Below are 21,733 nucleotides of genomic sequence, written 5' to 3' on the forward strand. Positions count from 1 at the left end.
ATATCCTACGAAGATACAGGCATAGCTGGGGCCCATGCGGGTGCCCATGGCAACTCCTTTAGTTTGGAGGAAGTGGGAGGGTTGAAAAGAGAAGTTATTCAGGGTGAGGACCAGGTCAGTCAGTCGAAGGAGGGGGTCAGTGGAAGGGTACTGGTTGGTGTGGCGGGAAAGGAAGAAGCGAAGGGCTTTGAGCCCTTCTGATGGGGGATGGAGGTGTACAGGGACTGGATGTCCATCGTGAAAATAAGGCGTTGGGGACCAGGGAAGCGAAAATCCTGGAGGAGGTGGAGGGCGTGGGTGGTGTCCTGAATGTAGGTGGGGAGCTCTTGGACTAAAGGGGACAGAACCGTGTCAAGGTATGCGGAGATGAGTTCGGTGGGGCAGGAGCAGGCTGAGACAATGGGTTGGCCGGGGCATTCAGGTTTGTGGATTTTGGGCAGGAGGTAGAAACGGGCGGTGCGGGGTTGTGGGACTGAGGTTGGAGGCGGTGGATGGGAGATCCCCTGAGGTGATGAGGTTATGGATGGTCTGGGAGATGGGGTCGTGGTCGAGGGGGCGATAAGAGGAGGTGTCCGCGAGCTGGCATTTGGCCTCAGCGGTATAAAGGTCGGTGCGCCAAACTTCTACCGTGCCTCCCTTGTCTGCCGGTTTGATGGTGAGGTTGGATTAGGCAATGTTTATAGCCTTGCACTAGAAAGAACATCAATCTTTTGAGGTCAGCAGGGGCAGTTGAAGAGAAGTGAACTGATTTTTCTCCTTCTGCTAAATTGTGACAGACTGTTGAGGGAGTGGAAAAATGTTGTCAATTTTGTAATGTTGGAGCTAGAGCTAATAAACTTGTGTCTCTAGTGTACATGGACTTAACTAAATTTTGACTGTTTATAGATTGTTATAACCTACTCGGGGCAATTATACTGCAATAGTTGAGCTTATGGAAATACAGGGTACATGGGTTAAATCTCAGAATTGATGATGTATGGTTTGTCTTGCTCAAATACCTAAAATTGTTCAAAGGGAAATCTGCAGTGAGTTTACATTGCTTCTAAACAAAATGATTTGATATTTACAAAATTGAATGAATCTTTATTTTGGTAAATCTTGGATGTACAGCCACAAACCATAATCCTCATTTTAAATACTTGTGAATCAGTTGGGTTGGCTGAAATGTTTCAGCCACTTACTAATCAATGATCCATTGTTTACACTTGAAGTGATAAAGATTTGCAAGAATATGGTCAGACATTTTGGAACTAACTTTAAATTAGGTGCATGTTAGGTAGCAGTTGGATTGCCAATTCACATAGGCTGAGATGTGTACCATACTAAACTTTTTTAAGGCATTTACACTTCCTTTGCTTCAACAGGTGAAAATAACACTTCGAATAGGGTAATAACCAGTCTGCCCTTTCCCTGAATTTGTTCAGGCTTTAGGAATATTGTGGGATGCTCTTTGTGAAAGGTGCTGAAAATGTGTTGCTGGAAAAGGGCAGCAGGTCAGGCAGCATCCAAGGAACAGGAGATTCGATGTTTCGGGCATGATTCCTGATGAAGGGCTTATGCCTGAAAACGTTGAATTTCCTGCTCCTTGGATGCTACCTGGCCTGCTGCGCTTTTCCAGCAACACATTTTCAGCTCTGATACTCCAGCATCTGCAGACCTCACTTTCTCCTCTTTATGAAAGGTCTCTATTTTAATGAGGTACCTTTTTTCTTGTATCTAGCGAGATTACTGAGAACTGTTATATGCAGCATAGACAATATTGAGGCAAAACCTTATCAGTTTTTCTACCCAAAGATTTTGAAGCACAAGTCCACTGGAAGATTTTGATTTTATAAAAAGCATTGGCTTCAAACATCAGTGATTTCTTTTCGTTAACTTGATAAACTGTGTGGCAGCTTGTTTATTTGCCATTCTTACATGATGCATAAATCAATGGAACAGTGAGCATTAGTGTACCATAGTCTTAATAGTTTTTCTTCAGAAATTTTAAATAATTCTGCCTAATTTTGGACCCTGTATTTAGTTATTTTCTCCTAATATTCCTATGACCTAGTGCAATGGGATCTTGATGAACTGGGCCAGTGGGCTGAGATTAGATTCCCTACAATGTGGAAACAGGCCCTTCGGCCCAACAAGTCCATGCTGCCCCTCCAAAGAGTAATCCAGCCAGACCCATTTCCCTCTGACGCCAGGGGCAATTTAGCATAGCCAATTCACCTGACCTGCACATCTTTTGACTGGGAGGAACCTGGAGCACCTGGAGGAAACCCACGCAGAGGACTGGGAGAATGTGTGCAAATTCCACACAGTCGCCTGAGGCTGGAATCGAATCCAGGTCTCTGATGCTGTGTAGCAACAGTGCTAACCACTGAGCCATTGTGCTGCCTGAGGAATGGCAGATGGAGCTTAATCCAGATAAATGCAAGCTGTTGTATTCTGGTTAAACAAAGCAGGGCAGGACTTAGACATAGTTAAAGATAGGGCATTGAGAAGTGTTCTCAAACACTGAAACCTGGGGTGCAGGTATGTAGTTTCTTAAATGGCATCACAGATAGACTGGGTGGTGCAGACAGTGTTTGGCTCACTTGCCTTAATTGGTGAGAGCATTGAGTACAGGAGTTGGAACCCCATGTTTCAGCTGTATAAGACAGTGGTATACAGCCACATTTCGAGTACTGCATATAATTCTGGTCAGCATGCAAAAAAGTTTACAAGTGTGTTACTGAGACTGGAATGTTTTGAGTTGTAAAGAGAGGTTGGATAGGCTAGCATGTTTTTCCATGGACTGGAGCAAGCTGATGGGTAATATATTAAGATTTATAAGGGACATAGATAAGGTGGAATGCCAAGTTGTTTTCCCCAGAGTAGGGGAGTCCAAAACTAGGGTATAAGGTGAGGGGGAAAAACTTCAAAGCGACCTAAAGGGGCAATTTTTTTTTCATGTAGGGTGGTGCATATGTGGCATGAGCTAGAGGAAGAAGTAGAGGCAGTTATAATTAAATAATTTATTTAAGAACATTCGGACCATTTAATAGGAAAGATATGAAAGGAAATGGACTAAACACAGGCAAATTGAACTAGTTCAGTTGAGGAAACATGGTCAGTATGGATGAGTTGGACCAAAGGGCCTGTTTCTGTGCCCTATGATGCTATGACCTCTCTGCTGTTCTCATTTTATCACTAGTTTGCATTTGTAAAGTACAACTTTTATAAAATTCTGGTAAAACTCATCAAGTCAAGTTGTATCAGTGGAGAGAGAGAAATGAGTTAATGTTTTGGGTCTGTGGTCTTCTGTTGCAATGAGGAAAGGTTTGGTTGTACAGTATAGTAACAGGTTTTGAGCAAGTTAGTCATGAGGGGAACAAAAGGGGAAGGCTGAGAGGATAGAGACAAGAAGAAATTTGATGACAAAAGGTTTCAAGGTGCCAGGCTAAACAGAAGTTGGAATAGGACAAGTGAAGAAACAAAACAAAGGAGGTGTGACTAACAATCTTTTAATGGCTGCTATCTAGAAGGAAAACTGATTTTTTTAAAAAAAGTTCTACTTGTATCGATTTTGATTGTATTAACTATTTCCCAGTTCTGAGGAAAGGCCATCAACTTGAAATTTTTTTCATCTCAACAGATGTGCCAGACCTGCATAGTATTTCCAGCGTTTTGTGTTTCCAATATCTATCCTTTTTTTTTTAATAAAAAGCAAAAGTACAAGGTTGTCACATCTCTTCTGTTTTGAATCTGTGTTCACTAATCAATAAAATGAACCAGGCAGGAAAGCCCGGAACCGTTACCATTTTCACCTCATGGGACTACTTCTGTTACCTCTGCGAATGTTAATACATACCCTCCTGAGGCTGTTGTAAGAACTTCCAAAATTCTGCTCTAGCTAACCATATTGAAATGGAAGATTTTTATTTTTCGTAGTTCACACCATAGAACTAACTGGGAAAATTTTGATGCACTCTCTGACCTTTTCGCACTTCCTCCCTCCACCCTCAAGCTTTCCCACAAATGCCAAATGTGCATGCACACATACAATGATTTTTGTTTTTGCTTCTATACTTGGGAGCTGTTATTATATTTACTTTCTTACAGTAAGGCTTCCATTATCAGCACAACCTTAACTTGCAGTAGTATATTAAGATTGGCATAGAAGTTCATTTGAAAAGCAAGATTCAGCACAGCACTTTAATGCTCAATGCCTTCTCAGCCTTGAAAATCTGTGCAATTTGCTATTATATGAATGAAGAAGGGAGAGAAAATATTATAATTTTAAATATGATATTCTGAAATTCTACACTTGCCTTATTGTAAAACAAGCTTGGACATGTTAGGCTCTTGAGTAAAAATATGCAAGTGGCAAAGTGTGAGACTGTGTGTACATTTTGGTAGGAACAACAGAAGTGTAGACTATTTTATAAATGGGGAAAGGCTTTAGAAATCTGAAGTGTAAAAGAACTTTAATCCTAGTTTAGGATTCTGCTAAGATTAACTTAAAGGTTCAGCTAGTGGGTTAGAAAGGCAAACATAATGTTGGCTTTCATTTCAAGAGGGCAGAGATGTATGTTGAGGCTGTATAAATCTCTCTCTGATTAGGTTTTTAATTAGAATATTGAGCAGTTGTGGGCCCTATATTTAAGGAAGAGTGTGCTGTCATTAGAGGAGGCAAAAATGAGGACTGCAGATGCTGGAGATCAGAATCTAGATTAGAGTGGTGCTGGAAAAGCACAGCAGGTTAGGCAGCATCCAAGGAGCAGGCCTGCTCCTCGGATGCTGCGTGACCTGCTATCATTAGAGGAGATCCAGAGTAAGTCTACAAGAATGATTCTGGGGATGAAAAGCTTGTCGTATGAGGAGAATATGAGGATTCTTTATCTGTACTGAAGAGTTTAGAAAGATCGGGGAGATCTGATTTTTGAAGCTTACAGAATACTGAGGTCTGGACAGAGTGGATGTGGAGAAGGTGTTTCCACTAGTAGGTGAGACTAGGAGCTGAGGGCACAACCTCGGTGATGGCTGAACCCTTTAGAACTGAGATAAAAAGGAATTTCTTTGGCCAGTGCATGGTGACTCTGGAACACTCAGTGCCTCAGAAGGCTATGGAGGCCAAGTCATTAGTGTATTTAAGGCAGAGATAGGTTCTTGATTAGTAAGGGGGTCAAAGATTTTTGGGAGAAGGCAGGAGAATGGGTTTGAGAAACATATCAGCCGAGGTTAAATGGCAGAGCAGACTTGATGGGCCAGATGGCTTAACTCTGCTCCTATATCTTATGGTCTTATGTTGATTTTCTTGAGTGCATTCACATACATTTTTGCACTTCCAACTCCGAACTTTGCTTTACTGTTAACAATTTGAATGAAAAGGCGAAAATGCCTCCCTTGTCAAATATTATTCTATAAAGCAAATCTTCTATTGTGTGGTCAAAGACTTTGTAGAATATTAATAGAATGTACTATGCCTATCTTTTTTGCAAACAAGTAGGATATTCAGTTGACATTCTTCTTTAAAATTGTTTTAATAAGGTTGAGCTAAAGTTTTGAATCTTAAAGTAATTTTCCTTTTGAATGGTAAGCCATGATATAAGAATGGAAGGAGTGTTTTTGTAAGGTGTGTTCAGGAGGGTTTCCTAACTCAGTACGTTGACAGGCCAATGAGGGAGAGGCCATTTTGGATTTGGTGCTCAGCAATGAGCTGGGGCAGGTGTCAGATCTTGTGGTGGGAGAGCATTTTGGTGATAGTGACCACAACTGCCTCACATTCTACATAGCTAGAGAGAAGCAGGCACAATGGGAGGATATTTAATTGGGGGGAAAAGGAAACTATGATGCTATCAGACGTGAGTTGGGAAGCATGGACTGGGAGCAATTGCTCCATGGAAAGGGCACTATAGACATGTGGAGACTGTGTTTAAGGAACAGTTGTCACGAGTGATGCATAAATGTGTTCCTCTGAGACAGGCAAGAAGGGGTAAGATAAAGGAACCTTGGATGATGAGAGCGGAGGAGCTTCTTTTCAAAAGAAAGAAGGCAGCTTACCTAAGGTGGAGGAAGCAAGGGTCTTGCTCAGCCCTAGAGGATTACAAGCAGGCGAGGAAGGAGCTCAAAAATGGTCTGAGGAGAGCCAGGAGGGGGCACAAAAAAGGCTTGGCAGGAAGGATTTTGGAGAATCTCGAGGCATTTTACACGTGTGTGAGGAATAAGAGAATGATCAAAGAAAGAGTAGGGCTGATCAGGGATAGCATAGGGAACTTGTGTATAAAGTCTGAGGAGGTAGGGGAAGCCCTAAATGGGCTTTTTACTTCTGCCTTTACGAGAGAAAAGGATCTTGTAGTGAATGAAACCATTTGAGGAGCAAGTAAGCATGCTGGAACAGATAGAGATTGAGGAAGCTGATTTGCTGAAAACTTTGCCAAATATTGAGATTGACAAGTCACCAGGGCCAGACCAGATTTGTCCTCGGCTGCTTTGGGAAGTGAGAAATGTGATTGCTTCACCACTTGCGAAGATCTTTGCATCCTCGCTCTTCACCGGAGTCGTACCTGAGGACTGGAGGGAGGCAAATGTCCTTCCTCTCCAAGAAAGGAAATGGGGAAATCCCTGGCAATTACAGACCAGTCAGTCTCACGTCTGTCATCTGCAAGATGTTAGAAAGGATTCTGAGATAGGATTTATGAACATCTGGAAGAGCATGGCTTGATTAAATACAGTCAGAACAGCCTTGAGGGGCAGGTCATGCCTCGCAAATCTTATTGAGTTCTTTGAGGATGTTACTAGACAAGTTGAGGTTCGAGCAGTGGATATGGTGTATATGAACTTCAGCAAGGCATTTGATAAGGTTCCCCATGGTAGGCTCATTCAGAAGGTCAGGAGGAATGGGATACAGGGAAACGTTAGCTTTCTGGATGCAAAATTGGTTGGTTGACAGAAGACAGTGAGTGGTGCTGGAAGGAAAGTATTCTGTCTGGAAGTCAGTGGTGAATGGTATTCCACAGGGCTCTGTTCTTGGGCCTCTACTCTTTGTAATTTTTATTAATGACTTGGATGAGGAGATTGAAGGATAGGTTAGCAAGTTTACAGACGACAAAGATTGGAGGTGTCATTGACAGTATAGAGGGCTGTTGTAGGCTGCAGTGTGACGTTGACAGGATGCAGAGATGGGCTGAGAGGTGGCAGATGGAGTTCAACCTGGATAAATGCGAAGTGATGCATTTTGGAAGGTTGAATTTTAAAGTTGAGTACAAGATTAAAGACCGGGTTCTTGGCAGTGTGGAGGAACAGCAGGATCTTGGTGTGCAGGTACATAGATCCCTTAAAATTGCCACCCAAGTGGACAGGGTTGTTAAGAAAGCATATGGTGTTTTGGCTTTCCTTAACAGGGGGATTGAGTTTAAGAGCTGTGCGATCTTGTTGCAGCTCTGTAAAATTTTGGTTAGACTGCACTTGGAATATTGCGTCCAGTTCTGGTCGCCCTATTATAGGAAAGATGTGGATGCTTTGGAGAGAGTTCAGAGGAGGTTTACCAGGATGTTGCCTGGAATGGAGGGCTTATCTTATGAAGAGAGGTTGACTGAGATCGGACTTTTTTCATTGGAAAAAATAAGGAAGAGGGGGACCTAATTGAGGTGTACAAGATAATGAGCGGCATAGATAGTCGATAGCCAGAGACACCTTTTTTTTTCCCCTGGGCAGAAATTGTTAACACGAGGGGTCATAGTTTTAAGCTGTTTGGTGGAAAGTACAAAGGGGATGTCAGAGGTGGGTTCTTTAGAGTTGTGAGAGCATGGAATGCATTGCCAGCAGCAGTTGTGGAAGCAAGGTCATTGGGGATATTTAAGAGACTGCTGGACATGCATATGGTCACAAAAGTTTGAGGGTTTGTATATTAGGTTTACCTTGCATGAAGATCAATGGTCAGTACAACATCGTGGGCTGAAGGGCCTGTTCTGTGCTGTACTGTTCTATGTTCTATATTCTATAACTATCCATGACATTGAAATTGCATGTGGAAAATTTGCAGTGATGTAAAAGTTGCAACAGTTCATGGTTTCATCTGCCATGGTTTTACATGCTGGTTGTTGTAACCTAGAATGTAACTTTTTTTATCTATTGACATTACCATAATGTGGTTAAAAGGTAATTGAGGTTGGAAAATAAAGATTACAAAATGCGCAAGGTTTCAAAGTCTGGGAGAATGGAATGGAGGATGAGTAGCTCTAATAACGAAGGATGACAGCATTTAAGATGCAGTGAGAAAGGGCTTGGCTCCGAACCCCAGGAAGTAGAATCTGAGGAGCTGCAAATTAGGAATGATAAGTTTCAGAAAGCACTTCTGTGCTGGTTTCTCTAGGCTACTCCTATTGGTGTTTTTAATCTGTTAGACTGAGCATTAGCAAGAATTAATGAAAGTTGGAAAGAAAAAGAAAACAATCTTCTTACAGGCTGGAGAAATTGAAATAAGGATTAGTTTATTTAAATTATGATTCCATAACAGCTGCTCCTGCAAATACATTGTAGAACAACTAGAGAATAAAGCAAATTTTAATCTGGTATTTAATTTGTAATCTCAGTGGAAAATCCTTGGAAGTAATCATCATAAAATTTCCGTTTGAGGGTGACATGTTTAAGTTCTGAAAAACTTATACTCAACAAAGACAATTTACATTGTGAGGGAAGATTTGAGTGAATAAATATGTTGAATGATGCAATGGAAAATAAAATATTCAAAACATTTGTCATGTAAGGTCAGCATGAAAGATCATTCGTGACTTGAATATTTTGTCAGAAAATAAATAGAGGCTAATATTGCTCAAAGGACTCTAAGGAAGGGTGTTCTTGCCTTGAGGACAGTAAATGTCTACTGTACTGAACTGGTTCAAGGGCTGTGAAAATCAGCAGATAGTGAGAGGCTGATTTAAATTGACAGTCTCAACTCTGGAATTTAAAAGAATGAGAAGTCCTCCTCATTGAAATAAACAAACCGTATTCTGAATAGAGGTTTGACAGGATAAAAGTAGCATTAGGGGCAGTCATACTGGTCTTGAAACATTTAACTCTTTTTTTTCTCTCTGTTAAGCACCAGCCTTACTGAGTGTCTGTTTTAATTTCAAAATGCCAGCGACTGCAGGATTTTCCATTTATTTACTGGAAAATGGGAGCAGAACCTCTGGAATAAGGGATTCATAAATTTTTGGATTAAGATGAGAGTTCTTCGCTTGGAATTTTTAGGCACTCTCTCACCCAGATACACGTAGATGCTTTTTAAAAAAAATTACTTTACTTTTCCTTTCACCGGTTATGAGTATTGGTGGCTAGATCACCATTTGCTGCCCATTCTTAATGGCTCACCAATACTTTCTCAAGAGCAAATGTATCCCTGAACGTGTTGGGGTTTTTGCATAGACTTTTTGGTGTTTCAGATAATCCAGGGTTAATGGGAATGGGCAAGAAGATGGATTTGAGGCAGAAGATCAAACATGATTTAATTGGATGACACAGCAGGCTCAGACACATGGTCTACAGCTACTCCTGTTACCTCCGTTCTGAAGTCCTCCTCTATCTTGAACATTTTGCGTATCATTATAATGCAGAAAACTTATTGCAGCAATGTAATACAGTTAAAATACTTTAATATTCACAAAGCACCATTTTGACATGCTCATTTAACCTTTGCTGTACCTAGTAATTATTTGTGAAGAAGAGAAACCAGCTTAAAATGTTTGGTGGTTTGATTAGTTACTTTGTGGTTGCTGATTTTGTAAAAGGTAAATTCCTTTTTTTAGAAAAAGGAAGAGATGTTTGTATGGTTTTTGGCTTTCTGTTGGTCACTTTTCTCATTTGATACCTAACGTGACTTTTATTTTATTCTAAGTTCATAGGATTGGCTATTTAACAGAATGTTTTTCACCCTTGTAACTTTGGAGGTGTGATAGTTCTGATATTTTACTATATGAAAGTAGAATGCTACAGTTTTTTTAATTGTTTAGCATTTCATAATTAATTTGGTGTAACCTTTTTTTTTCTAGAACTCATTCCCCCAGGAATTTGCAACCTCCTCAATCCTGCAAACATCTATTCCAATAATGAGGTTAATTTAGGGAACATTGAAATTTATGGATTTGATTATGATTATACTCTGGCGCAGTATTCCAATTTGCTGCACACAATGATCTTCAATACAGCACGAGAAATACTTGTTGATCAATATAAGGTACTTGCTGCTTTTAAAAATAATTACAGAAGCTTTTCAAGCTCAATGCTATTAAAATTACATTTAACTCAATAATGAATCATGTTAATAGATAATGGAAATTTAGACACTTTGGTTTTTGTTTTATGGTACATATGCTTACTATTAAAACTGAATTATTAGATTGGACTTGGTGTGGAAACAGGCCCTTCAGCCCAACAAGTCCACACCGACCCGCCGAAGCACAACCCACCCATACCCCTACATTTGTCCCTACCTAACTCTCTACGGGCAATTTAGCCTGGCCAATTCACCTAACCCGCACATCTTTGGACTGTGGGAAGAAACCGGAGCACCCGGAGGAAACCCACGCAGACACGGGGAGAATGTGCAAACTCCACACAGTCGCCTGAGTCAGGAATTGAACCTAGTTCTCAGGCGCTGTGAGGCAGCAGTGCTAACCATTGTGCCACCGTGCCGCCCTTATCCAGGGTTATAACAAATAAAATTGAATTTGACTTGATCTTTCATCCCTAGGTAGCAGCCACCGCAGTGCGTTTGAAGTTTACATTCTGATTTGTTTTGAAAGGGGAAAGAGGATCGAAGATGTCCTATGTGAGCATGAAAATGGAGTTAGCTGAAGTGAACTGGATATTAGACTAGGCGAAAATGAAGACTGCAGATGCTGGAGATTAGAGTCGAGTGTGTGGTGCTGGAAAAGCACAGCAGGTCAGGCAGCATCAGAGGAGCAAGAGAGCTGACGTTTCGGCAAAAGCTGCCATCAGGAATGAGGCTGTGAGCAGAGGGGGTGGTGAGATAAATGGGAGGGGGTTGTGGCTGAGAATGAGATAACTGAGTGCAATAAGTAGATGGAGGTGGGGATAATAGGTGGGAAGGAAGATGGACAGGTCATGAGGGCTGTGCTGAGTTCGAAGGTTGCGTCTGGGATAAGGTGGTGGGAGGGGAAATGAGGAAACTGGTGAAATCCACAATGATGCCATGGGGTTGGAGGATTCTGAGGCGGAACATGAGGTGTATATGAGTGGCGATTTGAGGCCTAGGACCTGCATGGCCTTGGCGGAGTGGGAGGGGGAGTTGAAGTGTTCAGCCATGGCACGATGAGGTTGATTGGTGCATATTAGGCTAGCAGGTAGGTCAGACACAGCAGCAGACTTTTAAGCAGGATATTTCAGACTATTCTGAATAAAGAGTTCTACTCAAACTTCTAAAGGGAAGGCCCACCATAAATCTCCAACTGCAAAAAAAATGCAAAAAGAGGCCCCACCTGAATCACTAATCTGTCTTTCTAATGTGAAGATGTGTACCTTGAGATTTTTTTAAACTTTTGCTTACAATTGCTTTTTATAATGCTTAATCTTTTTTTAAGCCTCTTCAATCTGAGCATTGAATAAAGACACCATTGTAGTCGGGCATAATTTCCTATTAATCAATGTGGAGAATAATTAATTTCTAGAGGTGGCTCCCTAATTATGGTTATTACGTTAGTAGTACAGTGCTTCTGCTACAGAGTAGCAACTGCCTATTAACTTGCTACTTTCTAGCAAATGTAGGCTTAAAGCATTTAATTTATAAAGCACCTAAATTGTTATACTAAAAAGCTTGTAATGCTGACAAACAAAGCTGCGTGCTCGCTTCTGAAGCCCAAAGAAAAATGCTTCAATTTCTAATATGAAGCAAATGATGGTGTTGTGTTGAATGTGTTTTTTGTTTTGAGGCTTTGAACCTTGTATTTATCTCCATTATTCATTTTAGTATCCAGAAGGAATAAAGAACTATGAATACCAAACTAACTTTGCTATCAGAGGCCTTCATTATGATGTACGGAAGGTAAAATGCAACTTCCTATTTGAAATTGAATGTTTTCATTAACAAGTCTTTATTGTGTGCTAACAAATGAATAATGTAAACCAAATGTAATTATCTTACTTGCATGTCATACCATATGAACATATTCATACATAGTTCACCAACTCCTAATAGAATTCAGAAGCCTAATTCATGAAGATAATACCCCATTTAAGTTGAGTATGTGCATATAGGAGTGCAAGGCTAGCCAGTCCAAATGAGGAGCAAAACAAAATTTACATGCTCTAATTGCTCTTTAATATTCTTTTGGTTTTACCAATTAGCATACAATCCAGACTTTAAGCTACTGTTCAATTTTTCTCTTGCATTTGTCGTTCCTTGTCCTATTTTCCACTCCCTGTTCCGTCTTTGTCGTCTTTTAATTTCTTAGTCTGGCCAAACGCATTCCCTCTTTTATTTGGTTTTCCCCTTTATTTTACCTCTGTCCATCTTGCATTCTGTTTCTCATTTCTTCTCTCTATTCCATTATTTCATCTTGGCTCAGTTTCTATTTATTTCCCTCTATATATTTTTGTGGTCTCTTTCTGTTTCTAATCCAAGTTTTTTCTTTTATTAATTAAACACTTTAATTGGGTCTGAAATATTTTGAAGAGGTAGAGTCTACGTGTGAACCTATTAAACAGAATCTGTTTCTCAATCTCCATATGTTGGGATCTGCTGTGACTGAGGCTTAACTATTTCATTTGGAAACTTATGTAATGTCTCTGGAATCCATGTGGCTGTGAATTGCATCCATTCTGTTTTCTTATATGAATTTACAGGCTGAAAGTTTGATCTTGACCATAGAAACACCATATGTCCTGATTTATTCCTTTTCCAGGATATGTGTGGTCAACTGTGGTGCAGTAGACACTTTTTTTTATCCACAGAAGAGCCACAAAATAGATCAACCACTACACTGCATGAAAAGAAATGATAACCTGTTCAGTGATGGTTAACCAAAATTATGTCACTTTTTAGGTGGATTAGGTGATTTGGAAGAGTACCTTATCTATTATCTATTTACATAACTGTGTTGTCCAGGCCATAACATTAAGTTCCCTTTTTTGGTGTGGATTGAATCCCCCTGTCTCATTAACTAATTGTGCATCTTTATTACTTTAAGACAGACTACACCAGTGAATTGAGACCAACTGTAAACCAGCAATCCAGTTTTTGTGAAATATATAATTTTAATAGGTGTGCACATTGCTATAAGGAGTTTTAACATTTTCTATTGCTTCCTTTTTTAATGTAAATATTTTGGCCATGAATTGTTATGATCCCAGCTCATGTTACTACTGAACAAATCTGATCCCAGACTGTACTCTGGCCTGATGGATTACTTTTTGAAAAATCTGTGTGGTGGTCTTCTGCTGAAATAAGCCAAAATGTTGAGATTACAGTTTAAAAGCAAAACGGAAGTTTATTAGGCAACAGAAATGAAGATAACAAAACATTGTAGCAAGTCAAGCTATTTGCATATAACTCCAGTTGTTTTTAGATTTATTGTCACATGTGAAAAAACACTTTTCACTGTATTTATACATGTTTTATACAGTTGTCACATTCTGGTACCTTCTTGAAACATTGAATATACTTGAGAGTTTCTGAAACATGCTCTGGGGTTTTGGTTACAGTCCTCTGCCGCTGCCACTCCATGATTGTCGCATCCAAGCTGGAGCCATGAGAATGGGGATGCATTTATTCTGTTCCTTTGCTCTCTGCTTCTCCAGATACTGCCACTGGTCTGCCATCCATCCTTCCACTCCTTCAGGAGCCCAACATGTGTACAGTTTAACATGCTGTAATGGTTCCACCTTCCTCCCATTGCTATACTCTGCTGACTGTCAGTGTTCCAGTCTTGATAAGGCTATTTAGACTGAGCAACCAGTGAAACTTTTTGCACTTCCACATCCCAGAGATGGCTACCCCAGTGACTTGGCTCGATAGGTGATTATTCCCGTCTGCTAGACATGACCATGTTTTATTGTTCATGTGCAGTTTAATTGAACCAATTTACAAAACCTTGCCTTTCCCCAGCTTATAGGAGCTACCGCTCTTCAAAGATTTTGAAGCACAAAGATGAAATCCCATCTGTTCCTGGCACCAAATCTTTCTTTCACCAATATGAGAACTGTAAAAGTAGGAGAGAGAGTTCCTTTTTTACTACCAAACTGATAAGTTTAGAATTCCTGGTCTTGAGACCTTGAGCCAATCCCTTGACTATTCATAAACTTTCTTAACTTCAGATAAACCCCTACAACTATCTTAACAAAGCACTTTTGATCTGGAAATTTCAAATTAGGTTCTCTCAGTCATGGTTCTATCTCATTCCTCCAGGAGGAATTGTTCCTACATCTTACCCTAGACAGGACTTTTACAAACATTCCCCCAAAGGCCTTCCAGACTCTGTGCGTTTTTCCAAATCAAAATTTTTTTGCTTCTATTGAACCAGTAGCAAGCTTTAATTACGTTTTTGAAATGATTCCACTCTCTGATTTAATAATGGGATTTTTTAATATATCAACATAATTTTATCATGCCGGGAGTATCCCAACCAGCTGCACTCTGACGCATACTGATTTTAAGTCATGGTTGTAAAAAGATTGACATGTTAATTATTAGCCCTTCATACACTGACCAAAACCCACTTGCCACTAGTTCAAACTCCAAATTCTATATTAAATGGTATTTTAAAATACAAATCACATACCTAGAATCACAGAACTGAACTATTGAAATGTGGCTTGTTTGAATTAATTGATTTATTGCCATTATAGAAAATGAGCCAGTTGCCTCCTTGAATTTTTAAACATTCAAACTGCATATGATGTTTGCTTTTTTAAAAAAGGACATGAACAAGGACAGCTGAAAATTGTTTGAAAAGGTGACTTCCTTTCAAAGCTTTTCATCTCATTAATTCTGTACTGCCAAGTGATTATTTGTATACCAGAAACACAGGTAACCTCTTGCCATTCCTCAGCTCTTTCAAAGTTTGGCACATTGATGGCTTAATGGCAAGCTAACCTATCCAAAGGAAACCATAGAGAAGGCACCCTATCATAACCAAGGTGATTTTTTTTTCAAAAGGTATGAGTGTACCTCTGTATTTCAAACTGATCTCAAACAGTAGAAACCATTGCATTACCATATGGTCTGCTCTCCATTAATACATTTTTGTAAATATTGCAAATTCATTGTTGGGTAATCTTTTGAGCTGAATAAACTTAACAACTTTTCAATGTAAATCCTACTTTGCATTTATTACACGTCTCTGGAATAGGTGTGACTTGAACCCCAGCCTCCTGGGTCTGAATCAGGGAAACTACCACTGCACCATTCATCCTCACCTCCATCTGTTTTGTCCTTTTTTTTTACTTTTATACACAGAAATACAGTCTCCCATGACTGAGTGACTTTTGCAACATTAAATCAATGTGACTTTTTTAAAGTTACTTATTACTCATGCCTGGAGCAGGTGGGATTTGAACCTGGCCCTCATTTTTGGGGGGGGGGCGGGGGGGGTGGTGATAGGGACACTGTCACTACACCACAAAGTCCTTCATAATCTGCTCTTGTAAAGGGCTCAGATGATGAGTTCAGTTCCAACATAGGAAGCCATTGCCCTTTTACCAACCGACTCCACGAGAAGGTTAATGAATGATTCCCCATGGGTCTTGAAGGGTTATCACACTGATGTTACCAGTTCAGCATGTGAATAAATATTGTTTTCTTTGGCAGGGATTCCTAATGAAGATTGATGCTTTCCACTATGTCCAGTTAGGAACTGTGTACAGGTATGATGTTCTACAATACTTAACACACACCTAATTATGCAAGAAGAATACCAGCCTACCAAGGCATTTAAATCCAAGATTATACAAGCTTGCATGAAAACTTGGAGAAGTTTGATTGTAATAGTTAAGTACCTTTTTGGAATACTTGTGTGAAGTTTATGTTGAAGTTTTATGTTAAACAAAGTTAGACTTGGTGGTAATAAGTCTATTTGTATAGAATGTATTGGAAATACTTATCTTTCTTTTAGGAGATTGGCAGCTTGTGCACCAAAAGTGAAAATGCTCATGTTGGATTACAGTCATTAATGTGTATTTCTGTTTCCTTTTATATAAAAAAATATTTTTGGTATATCTGCATCATGAGCAACAGGCAGTAGTGTAATGGTAATGTAATTGGGCTAGTAATCTGTAACCCCAAGTTGACATTCTGGAGGTATGGTTCAAATCCCACCAAGATAGTTTAAATTTAATTCGGTAAAAAACTGGCTTAATGGCAACCATTTAACCATTCTTTTACATTGTTGTAAGTCCTTTATTTAGGGAAGGAAATCTGCCCTCATTGCCTGGTCTGACCTACATGTGACTGCAGACCCACAGCAACATGATTTGACTTTTAATTGGGCATTTGGATGGGGCAATAAATGTTGCATTAAGTGACACCTGTACTCCATGAATAAATTTTTAAAAAGTTAACAAAAATGCATTATTATGAAAATTTATTGAACTTTTTAAAAAAAAATGTTATTCTTATTTACCTCTTGGAAAGGTAATGATGAAATTTTTATCCAATTATCCATTGATGGCAGAAATATTCCGTTTTTATTTAAAAATGGCATTTATTTGGCCTGCTTTTTTTACTCTTAAAGTTTCACCTTCATATTTATTTTATTTCCTTGACAAAATGCTTTTATAGTTTTCAGAATTAATGAATTTGGTTTGTACTTACCTACAGAGGATTCAGTCCAGTACCAGATGAGGAAGTGTTTCAAATGTATGATGGCACTCAACATGTTCCTTTACACAGAATGAGTGATTTCTATGGCAAGGTAACTTTTTTTATGTAATAATTTTTTCAAAACTCAGTGATAAATGCAAAAATTTCATTATTAAGCAGTAGAATGTAGATTGTTTCCACTCCATTTTACCTCATACTTGAGCTTCTGATTTCTGTTGCATCTTTATTCAAAGATCAGGAAAAAATTGGACCAACAGTGAAGTGGGGAAAATTCCAGAGCTTCTCACTTTGTGACCAAGTGAGAAATTATTGAATGAAGGCCGAGGAGTACCTGCTGCCTTGGCCCATTCTCTATCCTTGGTTAGAGACAAAAAAAAACTGCAGATGCTGGAATCCAAGGTAGCTGAGCAGGAGGTTGGAAGAATGCAGCAAGCCAGGTAGCATCAGGAGGTGGAGAAGTCAACATTTTGGGTGTAACCCTCTGAAGAAGGGTTACACCCAAAACATTCACCACCTCATACTGCCTGCCTTGCTGTTTGTTCTTTCAGCCTCCTGTTTGTTTCCAATAGTTATCCTGGCAAAATGTAGTACAACAAACTTTTCAGGTTGAGAGTGCTGGTTAAGACAAACATGTTTACCCCTAATACTGAAAGTTTATTGTATTCTGTCCAATTATTATAGTTTATTTACCTCAATGTAAATAAATTAATCAAACTGCCACACAAAATGTCAACCGGTGATTGAATTCGAGGTTATTTCTCGTTAAATACCGTGATGTCTGATAATCAGTTGTGGGTGCAAGTGAGATGCCTGTCTGTCCCTGGTAATTTTTATTTAAGGCAAAGTTGCATTATTTCTACTTCTAGCATAAATAATTGTGTATACCTCCAGTACTGTTTCTATTACTTAGTATGTATTTTTACATTGATTATCTAGGATATTTGATCAACTGATGCACACACCTGGTCCCATAGGTGCTGACTAATATAAAAACAATTACTACAGTAGGAAGATTGGACTAAGGCTTCTTTTAAAAACATTTTCCTTTGCAAGTTTAGAGTGTAGTTCATCGTAGCAATGTTTGATAAGGCCTATGATAAAATTTCACTTGTTTGCACCACTTTATCATGTTTCCATTTTTAGTAACGTTGTTGCTCAGTATATTCTGAAGTGTAAACTTTTTTTAAAAAATGCTATAACAGATTGCTGCATGAGGGTCATCTGATCTCGTGTGAATTGAAACCACTCTCCCTATCACAATCAAATGGAACATTCCAAACTGACTCCATGTGATTTGCTGAATCTAATCTAAAAGGGTAGAATCAAATTGAATGAGTCATTCAAACTCCAAGACACCAGCTACCTCAAATTCTTGAGGTGTAAAACCTATGCACCAGATGTTTAATCAATATACTAATCACCCTTTGTCTCCAAAAGGACTCTGGGTTTATGGAAGACATATGAGGGGCCCATTTGGTGTCCACTGAGGCAGAGTTCCACGAGAAAATCATTGGCTGCTTAGATGATTTGAAACTAATTTAATAAACAGAAATCGGTTGAAAGTGGGGGGTCATAATAGAGAAGGACTTCCTCCAACTTGTTTCAACTTCAAGTTCTCCTGAAGACTAGAAATACATTCCTAACGTTCTAAGAATGCTCTGTATTGTGAGACTGAAATTGGTGCTTGAAATTACATTCAAGAAACTTCAGGCTGTTTGTAAGAGAATGAGAAAATGTAACAGCATATTGCAATCATTGACTGATTTTTTTCATTCACACTTGGAAGTGGGCAGTGCTGGCTGAGCCTTCATTTATTGCCTGATCCTTGTTGTCATTGAAAAAATGGTGCTGAGTTGCTTTAACTGCTATAGATAGACCCACAATGCTGTTAGGGAGGGGATTCCAGGATCTCGACCTAATGATGATCAACAATATGTTATCATAATCAGTGTGATAAATGACTTGGAGGAGAACTTGCAGCTGGTGATATTCCTATGCGCTGCTACCCTTTTTATCTTTTCTAGATGGGAATGGTGATAGTTTTGGAAGGTGCTACATAAGGAGCTTCTGAGTTCCTAAAGTGTATCTTGTAGATTTTATGTACTACAGCCAGTGGTGGAGGAAGTGGATATGGTGCCAACAAAATTGGCTGTTTTGTCCTGGATGGTATCAAGCTTCATTCATGGGATGTGGGTATCATTGAGCCCATCCTTAACGGCAGTTAAGAGTCCACTGCATTGCAATTGATCTGGAGTCGCATGTAGGTCAGACCAGGTAAGAACAGTACTTTCCTTCTCTGAAGGACATTAGTGAACCAGATGGTGTTTTTATTTCTCTCTCTGACAATTGGCAATAGATTCACAGTTGTCATTCCAGATTTAGTTTTAATTGAATTCAAATTCTACTATCTGTTGTGATGGAATTCAAACCCAGGTTGTCAAAAGATTAACTGGGTCTCTGGATTCATGGTCCAGTGATCATACAATTAGGGTATCACCTCCCCCAATTAATCCAGGCAAGTGGGGAATATTGTATCGCACCCCTGTCTTGTGCCTTTGTAGATGTGGACAGGTTTTGGAGTCAGGAATTGAGTTACTGGCCACAGTATTTCTAGCTTCTGCCCTGCTTTTGTAGCCACTGTTTATGTGGTAAGTCCAGTTGAATTTCTGTTCAATGGTAACCCTCCAGGATGTTAATAGTGGGGGAATTTGGTGATGGTAAAGCCATTGGACATCAAGAGGCAATGATTAGATGCTGTCTTATTGCAGATGGTGATTGCTTGATATTTCTGTGACGTGAATGTTACTTTCCAGCTTTCAGCCCAAGCCTGGATATTGCCCGGGTCTTGCAGCATTTGGACATGTACTACTTTAATAGCTGAGATGAAAATTAGAAAGTGTTGATAACCTTTCTGGCTGCACACGCAATGTTTCTGTGTATTGCTCTTGCTTTCTTTTAATAAAACACATTCTCCCCATTCTATTTGAATCCAGTTTTCTGTTTCATGCTTTTATGATTTGATAAGACTGTTGTAGTAGGGAGAGAAGAATTGGAGTCCAGTTATCACTCATTATTTGGACCAATTCAAGAGAGACTAATCCATATTGATTTTGTTTTTTCTGTTGCCGAGCAGGTAGATGTTCAGCTTCTATACCACTTTTTTTTTTCTTCCTGTTTTAACCTGGTTGAAATTGGGTTCTTTTCTAGGTGGAAAAGGAAGAAGAGAAAACAAGCCATTTCACCACTCCATTCAGCACTACAGACCAAGTGCTTTGTTGAACAGCGGACCATTATTTTGTCCTCTGGCTGCCAGGAAATTTCAGAGACAGAGCAGACTCAAACAGAATGCTTAGCTGTAAATAGCAGTTGTAATAAACATTTTGGCAGCTTGGACAGCACTAGGTTTTTTTTTCAGCTTTGTAGACTTGGGCTTATTTATCATCTGGTATTTTCACAAAATATATTTTTTAAAAATATGTCAGTTTTGTGCACCAGTAATTACCAGTATGTTTACATGTAGAGATAAATATGGAACATTGTGTTCCTACACAAGGTCATACTCACTCATTGTTACGGGGAATAGACTTAGTAAAGGTCTACGTTGCTATTATCTTCAGCAGCTGTTGAGCATCTGTGTAGAAGGGAGTTCAGAGATAATCTGTGAATAGGGGCAGATGTTAAAGATGAGCTCCTTTCCAAGAAAAGCAGGTTACCAGGTATTTCTGCGGTTTAAAGTGGAATCAGGACATTGGGATTAATGCCAACTGATTGACAAATATCCACTAAATGGAGTGGATGTTGAAATCTGGATTAAACATGAGTTGATCCCTTTGGGTTTCATGTAAACTGGATTAGATGCAATGGTGTTTTGTCTCCTTCAATTCAATAGTTTTGATTGATTATTGTTGCATGTACCTGGGTACAGCAAAGTTTTTTTTGTTTTGTGTGCAATACAGTCAGATCATGCTATACAAAGTGCATTAGGGTAATAGAACCGAGCGAGGGATACACTGTTACAGCTGCAGAGAAGGAGCACAAAGAGAGATCAACATTAAGTTTAAAATGAGAGGTCCATTCAGAAGCTTAGGAACAGCAGGGAGCATTTGTGTTAAGCCTTTTGTATCTTCTGCCCGATGGAAGAGATGATAGCCAAGGTGTAAGGGGTCCCCTAATTATGTTGGCTGCTTTCCTGAGGCAGTGGGCAGTACAGATGGAGTCAATAGATGGAAGGTTCTGGATGGAAGGTTGGTTTGCATGATGAATTGGGTTATGTTCACAACTCTCTAGTTTATGTTCCTGGGCAGAGCAGTTGCCATATCCAGCAATAATGTTTTCTATAGTGCATCTATAAAAATTGGTAAGAGTCTTTACAGACATGTTGAGTTTCCTTAGCCTCCTGAGGAAGTGGTGTTGGCAGTATTGTCCTCATCGTCCTCCATCCGTTCTTCTCCTGCTTCTTCTCCATTGCATCAGTGTGGGTGAATCAGGACAGATTGGTGATCATCACTCTTAGGAACTTGACACTCTCGACCATCTTCACCTCAGCACCAGTGATGTAGACCTCTACTCTGCTTCCTGAAGTCAATGACCAGCTCCTTCAGTTTGCTGTTTGAGGGAGAGATTACACCATGTCATCTCTTTGCTGTGTTCTGGCTGATCATTGTTTGTGATCCGGCCTACAAAGGTGGTGTTATCGGCGACCTTGGAGTTGGGATAAAATTTGGCCCCAGTCATGTGTACAGGCAGCAAATTAAGGGGCTGAGTATGCAGCCTATCATAGAACTCTGTCTTTAAAATGAAGAGAAATGGTAACTGAAGTCTAGTTTGATCCAACTTGCAAATTATTACCAAGAAGATCAGTTATACATGAGACATCCTCATTGAAAAGTTTGACCTTTTTGTTCAAGCATGCTTGAACAATGTCAGACC

The 21,733-nt window shown here is 39.6% G+C and overlaps 1 protein-coding gene across 1 annotated transcript in view; it reads left to right on the forward strand.

The window, feature by feature from the left end:
* The window catches only part of nt5dc2 (5'-nucleotidase domain containing 2), a 64,644-nt gene that overhangs the window by 6,439 nt on the left and 36,472 nt on the right, over positions 1-21,733 (forward strand). Inside the window, exons 2-5 of the mRNA XM_060835474.1 lie at positions 10,020-10,204; positions 11,957-12,031; positions 15,794-15,849; positions 16,802-16,895. Of these exons, the coding sequence (XP_060691457.1) occupies positions 10,020-10,204; positions 11,957-12,031; positions 15,794-15,849; positions 16,802-16,895 (410 nt within the window). The remainder of the gene's footprint in view (positions 1-10,019; positions 10,205-11,956; positions 12,032-15,793; positions 15,850-16,801; positions 16,896-21,733) is intronic.

This window comes from Hemiscyllium ocellatum, chromosome 14 (assembly GCF_020745735.1).
Source record: "Hemiscyllium ocellatum isolate sHemOce1 chromosome 14, sHemOce1.pat.X.cur, whole genome shotgun sequence".
NCBI classification, from domain to species: domain Eukaryota; kingdom Metazoa; phylum Chordata; class Chondrichthyes; order Orectolobiformes; family Hemiscylliidae; genus Hemiscyllium; species Hemiscyllium ocellatum.